A 7229-nucleotide genomic window follows, 5' to 3' on the forward strand; every position below is an offset into this window, starting at 1 on the left:
GTGTCTTTGAGCCCAGTGGGCTTCGGACTGTCAGCAGAAACTGGCCTCCCAGGTGGTGCTGGGGGAACCTGGAGGCACCAAGTCAGGCCTGTCCACCCTTCTCCGCCAGCGGCAATGGGCAGCATCCAGCTCTCGTGAGGCCAACTGGCTGGATGAACATAGTTCATTTCTGACCTAAAGGTCGTGCTTTGAAAGCAGAATTTTCTGGCACTGGACCAGAGCGGGGTCAGAGGGAAAGGGTCCAGCATTTCCTCCAAGGCCCTGGGACCCAGCCACACTGTCTCTCACTGCACAGAGGGGTGCCTCCTCCAGATCCCACGAGGGGCTCGGGAGCCTGCTCACTCAGCAAGCCCCTGAGTGCAAGGGGCACCGAGCTCTCTGTCCTGGGAGCACACTCAATGTTTCCAAACTCTCTGGCCTGGACCCTGCTGCTCCAGGGCAGGAGGTGGGGCTGAGCCTGGTGGTGGAGGAGGCCACAGTCCTAGCCCGGCCTGTGGCCTGGCAACCCTAGGGTCCACTCTGGAATCCAGGGCGCGGGAGAAGCTAGTGGCTCCCTGCGCGTCCAGGGCGCACGGACCCGCGAGCTCCGAGGAAACATCCGCCAGGCCAGGGAGCCCAGGAGGAGCCCCAGCTCTGGCTCGGGGGCTGGGGGTGGGAGGTATACCCAGCTGCTCTGCCTCGAAATCTGGGGCCCGCGCAGGGAGCGCGGCAACGCGCACCCTGGCGGGAGCGGAGTCCCGCCTGTCGGACCACCCAGAGCGGCATTCCCTCCTCCCTGGGTCCGCGGCGGTCAGAGGGTCACCAAGAGCCCCGCTCGGCTCCCCTCAGCCGCTTTACTAGTGGCTGGGGCCTCCCCCGCGCTGGGATTGGATGCGAGAACGGGGTGGGCGCGGGCGGGGGGAACCCCAGAAGCCCAGGTTCCCAGTTCGGGGGTAGAGCAGCCCGCAGTGCAGACGCTGCCGGCCCACGCTAGGGAAACCTCACACCGACCTGGCGGGCTGGCGGGCGGCGCGGAGGCGGCGGCAACAACAGCGGCGGCCCCCGCAGGCGCCGGGCGCGCCAAGATGTTTGACAGCTCGCAGTATCCCTACAATTGCTTCAATTACGACGCGGACGACTACCCAGCTGGCAGCTCCGACGAAGAGAAGCGACTCACGCGGCCCGCCTACAGGTGACCTCAGGGCGTGTGGTCAGAGCCTCTCCGCCAGCGACCCTCCTCCTCAAGGGCTGGCCTGGGATGGAGGGAGGGCTTGCTTCCCTGGGGGGCGGGGGCTGGGGCGGTGGGGGGATTCAGAGGAGGAGCCGCGTTCCCTCAGCAAAGTCCCAAGAGTGAAGATGAGCTTCCTGGGTCCGAGCAGAAGCGGGAGCGGGGCCCTCCAGGGTTTATGCTCCCCAGCAGCCCCTTCCTGTCTGCACCTCCCACACACCACGGAGCCCTGGGGGCTGAGAAGCCCTGCACTCCTAGAGGGGCTCCTGGCTGGAGGGGATTCCAGACTCCGGGGTGTCCCCTCCTCCGCCCCGCATGGCCCTATGCGCCCCTATTTGCAGCTACATCGCGCTGATCGCCATGGCCATTCAGCAGAGCCCCTCGGGCAGGGTCACCCTGTCCGGTATCTACGACTTCATCATGCGCAAGTTCCCCTACTACCGAGCCAACCAGCGCGCCTGGCAGAACTCCATCCGCCACAACCTGTCCCTGAACAGCTGTTTTGTCAAGGTGAGCCCTGGCCCCAGCCCGCCGCCCTGCTCCCTGGAAAGGCCCCTGAGTGTCCCGGGCTTAAGGGCTCCCTGATTCGGGGTGGGGGCAGGTTTTGCAGCAACAGCTGCTGGAAAGTTCGTTTTCGGCAAATCGGAGTGCCTCCGATTTGCTCCATGACCAACGCCATGCACCGCAAGGACAGGGACCTCTCCAGCACTTGCCCAGTGCCGGAGAAGGGTGGGCGGCGCGCACCGGGGGCCAGACCCTCGTGGAGCCCCTCCCTCTCCCGCAGGTGCCCCGAACGGAGGGCCACGAGAAGGGAAAGGGCAACTACTGGACGTTCGCGGGTGGCTGCGAGTCGCTGCTGGACCTCTTCGAGAATGGCAACTACCGGCGGAGGCGCCGTCGCCGTGGCCCCAAGCGCGAGGGGGCGGGGGAGGCGCGCACAGGGGCCGCGGAGGGGCCTCTGGGGCCGCCTGAGCCAACCCCCCACCGCCAGCCCCCTGCCCCCACCAGTCCCGCTGCCTTGCCGAAGGAGGAGCCCAGGGGCATCAAGTTCAGCATTGACTACATCCTGTCTTCACCCGACCCTTTTCCGGGGCTCAAATGTTCCTGCAGCCCCCAGGAGGGCAGAAACCCCCAGCCGGGAACCCAGCAAATGAACCTCCACCTTTGGACAGCATAAGGCAGGGCTGGCATCCAGGCAGCCTGGGGTCTTCCAGGGGATTTCAGCCCCCGCTCAAGCCAAGCAGCAAGGTTTTGCCACATCCTACTAACTTCCACAGACTCCTCCTGCTCCAGGCTGAAAACCACCCTGTGCTGCAGAGATGGGAGGTCAGTCTTCTGGCTTCATTGCTCCAAGTCCCCTTTGCAAGAAGACCCATGGGGTCCTACCTGACTAAAGCGTTTGCTCTAGATTCACTGAATAACCCTCCTCTGAGGACTAGGAACATGGGTTCAGGGCCACGTCCGCTTAGATCCGGGGCACATTTCACCCCTCCATCATCTGAGAGTTTGCTGCATAGACAGCCACGCCCGGGAAGGAGCCAGGGTGTCAGTGTTGAGTTGGTGAAGCGGGTGGGCATCCTCCCTCGAGCTAAAAGGGCTAAAAGAGAAGTCAGGTATCAGCTGAGCCCACGGACGTCGCCCCAAAGTTTTTGACTGTGGCCCTGTTACAGATGATGGGCTCAAACATGTAAGTGCATCTTGTGCTGTGGCAGAATATTCCATTCGATTTGATTTGATTGCTTGAGAAATCCTGTGTACTTATTTATAGAGGAAAGAAGGCAGGAAGAAGGGAGGAGCGAGAGGGAGGAGGAAAAAATCCAAATTTGGGACAACATGGAGCAAAGCACACTTTTCTTGGTCCCTCTGAGCCAGGCACACATTGGGGCACGCGGAGCCCAGCTGGCTTCCCGGGGAAGCAGACATTCTGTAGCAGCGGCTGATAGATCCCCGCTACCCGGAGAGGTGTGCAATTAGGGAGTGTGCAATCACCAGCGTTGGAGGTGGGTGCACTCCATTTGAAATGTAAATGATTTAATTACTGCGCAGAGACGGGCATTTTAAAAAACACCATTATGCACAGTGAAACTATTTGACCAACCTTATCATTTTTCACCAGCCCATTTTTGCGGCATTAATTGCTTTCCATGACTTAATTTGAACATTAGTATGGATTACACCTAATCTGATCCACTAGGTGACAATGATTGGCTAATTTTATAAACAACAAAAACACACCCGAGGAGGCTGACTGTCTCGACTGGGAATTACACGGTCGTGCTTTCTCGGACTCTGACAAACCCAGGCCGGTAAAGGAAGGTGGGCAGGAGGTAGAGACAGAGCCTTCCAAGAGACTCGCTCAGACTGGCTCACTTCTAATTCAGACAACCTGACCTTTCCTGAAACTGCCACCCTGGAGAGGCTCCTTGGGTTGATGTAATCGTTTTGAGAAGAGGGGAGAAGGCTGTTACTTAGCGATGTGCTGAAACGCCTGATCCCCGAGTCCAGAGAGGAATCCTGGTGGTAGTGTGCCCACCGCCTGCCCACCAGTGGTCTCTTGGTCTGTCCAGGCCCTGCCAATGGGGCAACCTGTCGGCCTCATGGGGGGAGGCAAGCCCTGCCTCTCACAGCCCTCTGGAAAGCAGGACTAAGTCTGCAACAAAGATGACATCTCTCCTTCGCAAATGCCGGCCTCCAGAACCCTTTACGGGGAAAGCGCCCGACCCCAGTGAGCCCTCACCGACTGCCATCGAGCAGAGCAAAGTTGCCTGTGCCCAGGCTGAGCCGTTCCTCACCCAGACTCTGCAGAAGGGTGCCCTCCTCACAGCAGCTGACCGGGCCTGGGCGCCCCGCCCCAGCCAGGGACCCGTGATGACCATGTTTGGGTAGGTGGGAGACAGGGTCTGTCTCCTTGGCTGCAACACCAGCCCTGGTGAACGGCTACATTACTTCTCATCCCCATTTTACAGATGTGGACCTGCACGCAGGTGGACCCAGGCCCACGGCCCAGGCATGTGGCTTTGGGGCTGGGCTGCTAACATGCCTTCCAAGCCGTGGCTCATGCAGACTCCAAGTGTCCGTGTGCATGTATGTGCGTGTGTGTGTCTCGTAGCTGTGATGTCTGTGTGCATCCGTGTTATTTACATCCCTTTGCCAGTTGTGTTGAAAGCATTGTTTTACACGATAGGAGGTAAGACATAGGTGGTACAGTGCAGGTTGTACTGCTATATGTAAGTAGATGGCACACAGAGTCGCTGGAGATCTATTTTTCCGCTACCCATCATGCAAATACAATTTGCATTTTATCTTTTGGGTTCTGGCCGTGTTCCTGCGTTGTGTTCCGGTGAGCCAAGCCTGATGGAACAGAAAGTTCCATGTCGTAAAGAGGGTGGTTTTGGAAGTCCCGGCCTTGGAGGGCAAGAGGGGGCCTGGTGACCAGCACGTCCTCCCTGGGTACAGAGTCTGGGCCAGGTGACCACAGCTGCTGGGGAGCGAAGGGGTGCCAGGCAGGCGAGCTCTGGGTACTCGGAGGTCTAACATTTGCTTTGCAAAGGATATCAATCATGTTTGTAAAAGCAAAGGGACATTTTCAATTTGCCAGCGTGTGATAGCCCACGACTCAGGCAGGTCTTCTAGTCTTTTGAGTGAGTGGCATTTCATACCAAACAACATTGCAGGGGTGAAGGCCGGCTCTGACCTATTCAAATACCAGCAGCATGCAGACTCGCCCGGCGCACGTCTAATTAAATACTTTATGCCTCTCTTGCAAATCCGCTGATTGATCACCGATACGTACATTACCCGCGCGTTACCCCCGAGCAGATGTCTGCCACATGGTTACGGATCACCGCGTTTCCATTAACAAAGCTGGGAGGCGCTGCCGTGCGGGACTTAGGGGAGGCTCGTGCAAGCCGCCATCGTGCAGAGCGAAGTTGCCAGCGCCCAGGCTGAGCCGTTCCTCACCCAGACTCTGCGGGAGGGTGCCCTCCTCACAGCAGCCGGCCGGGCCTGGGCGCTCAGCCCCAGCCAGGGACCCGTGATGACCACGTTTGGGTAGGTGGAAGACAGCCCTGGGATGGGAGCACGAGCAGGTCTATGGGTGCAAAGCAGCTCTGGACGGTGCATATCCGACCTCGGGGTCTGGCATCGCCGTGTATCCCCACAGAGGCCTCCCTCAGCCACCCTATCAAGCTACCCTTTGGCCCCTGGTGTGCCCCTGGGGAAGCAGAGAAAAAGCCTCCCTTCTCTTCGAATGCCTCCCTCCTTGACTGAGTGGTTCTAGGACTCTGTGTTCATTCATTCCACAAACATCTATGAGCCCTGTGCTAGGTGCTATGGGGCAATCATGGACCAGCCTGTGTCCCCCCAGCGTGTCTGGAGTGCTCACACCTCAGGAGGCCGGGAAGGAAGCCTGTGCCCAGCAAGCCAAGAGAGCAGGTGGCTCGGAGGACAACCACCAGCTCAGACAGGGTGGCTGGACAGGGCCCTCCAGGGGCCACCTTCAAGCTGAGGCCCTAAGGACTGGCAGGTGCCCACGTGCCAAGAGGAAAGGGCATTCTGGGTGGGAGGTGGTAAGCTGAGCCCCTGAGCGGGGAAGGAGTTGGGGTGGTGTCTTGCAGAAGGCCACTGAGGCTGGAGGAAGGCACTGGGAGGGGGAAACACTCTCCCAGTTCCCAAGTCCATGACAAACACCATGTCTTGAGCCTTTGAGGTCTGAAGTGCATCTCCTGCATTTGCCTCAGTCTGTCACTGTCCTTTCTGACACATGGAACTCCTACAGGACAATCACCTCCCGGGTTCTGGGCACTTCACCTTGGTTAATGTGGCCTCCATGCTGGACGCTGCGTGTCTCTTACTCTTGTCCTCAAGCCCCTCTTCCTGAACCATCCCATCCTGTGCTCAGGAAACCAAGACACAGGTCCTAGCTGGGTGGGTCCTGGCTGGGCGGGTGATGCCAGAGAGGACAGTGCGCACAGCCGAGAGGGGTCTTCTAGAGCTCCTCTTGGCACCAGACCTCCTTGGCATCTTCTACGCCTCAGTCAGCTGCCCCAGATTGACCTCAGAGGTCGTTGGGCCCATGGTCCCAGCCTCCCAGGCAGGGCAGGGAGCAGCCCCAGGCTGGAGCCTTGCAGGTGCGTGTCCTTGGACAGGCCATCTGCCCACCTGAGCCCCAGGTTCTTCATCTGTAGGATGGGCCCCACACAGAACCCCTGGGGACTTAGCTGAGGCAGACTGCGTCTCCCCTCTCATGTCTGCCACCTGCCCCCAATTCTCTGCTCAGCCCATGCCCAGCAAGGGAGGCAGGGAAGGGTCTGACTTGCTGGGCTATGACGGGCCTCACAGAAACCAGCTCCCCCAAGCTGGGCAAGTCCTCAGAGCACCTTCCTTTCCTGAAGCAGCCCCCAGGGCCCCTGCTCCTTCTCTGGGGTCTCGCATCTGCCCTGGGCACTGCCAGCTTCCTGTCTCCCCACCAGGCGGGCTGGGATGGGGCCATCTGCAGCCTCCGGGGTGGGAGGGATGCTGTGGGGGGCTCTCCTCCTCCATGTACAGCTTCCTCAGCATATCTATTCTGGTTCTGAGGATCCTCAGGTCACAAGGGTCCAACCGCACCAGTCAACAGTCTGTCTAGAGGGTCCCAGGGTCATTGGCCTGGCAGCAGCGTGACACTGGGGGTCCCTCTGGGAGGTGCAAGAGGGCAGGGCCGGGGCTTCCCACACTCCCTGGGCACCTGCCTCCACCTGCCTCTTCCCGGGGCACTTCAGCTCCATGCCCTGGACAAGAGGCTACTATAGTGACAGCCAAGGACACGGACACACACCCCATCACCTGCTGCACACCATGTCGGCTGAGGGCTGGTATGGGGGTCACACACAGATCCATTCCACAGGGGAGGAGACTGAGGCTCTGAGAGGCTGCCCAGAGCTCATGGGAGCAGAGGCAGGTGCTTGGCCCATCCTGTCCCCCCAGGTGCCAGGATGTCAGGCTGAAGATGGAAGGACACCTTCTCGGCTGGTGGTCGAAGGGA

At 59.9% G+C, this 7229-nt stretch overlaps 1 protein-coding gene across 1 annotated transcript; it reads left to right on the forward strand.

Moving 5' to 3' along the window:
• The first annotated feature begins 466 nt into the window (after nt 1–466).
• FOXL3 (forkhead box L3) lies at nt 467–3327 on the forward strand. Its single transcript, XM_082712648.1, has 3 exons — nt 467–1171; nt 1549–1717; nt 1992–3327. Exons 1-3 carry the CDS (start codon nt 1065–1067, stop codon nt 2382–2384), a joined length of 669 nt encoding a protein of 222 aa, XP_082568774.1. The 5' UTR covers nt 467–1064; the 3' UTR covers nt 2385–3327.
• The last annotated feature ends 3902 nt before the right edge of the window (nt 3328–7229 follow it).

Source organism: Mustela nivalis, assembly GCF_964662115.1.
Source record: "Mustela nivalis genome assembly, chromosome: 19".
Lineage (NCBI taxonomy): Eukaryota > Metazoa > Chordata > Mammalia > Carnivora > Mustelidae > Mustela > Mustela nivalis.

What these genes read in the sequence shown, in the direction of transcription:
- FOXL3 (XM_082712648.1), top strand. Translation starts at nt 1,065, where the DNA reads ATGTTTGACAGCTCGCAGTATCCCTACAATTGCTTCAATTACGACGCG. An exon ending in CTCACGCGGCCCGCCTACAG is followed by an intron (nt 1,172 to 1,548) that starts GTGACCTCAGGG and finishes CCCTATTTGCAG; the next exon opens with CTACATCGCGCTGATCGCCA. An exon ending in TGAACAGCTGTTTTGTCAAG is followed by an intron (nt 1,718 to 1,991) that starts GTGAGCCCTGGC and finishes CCTCTCCCGCAG; the next exon opens with GTGCCCCGAACGGAGGGCCA.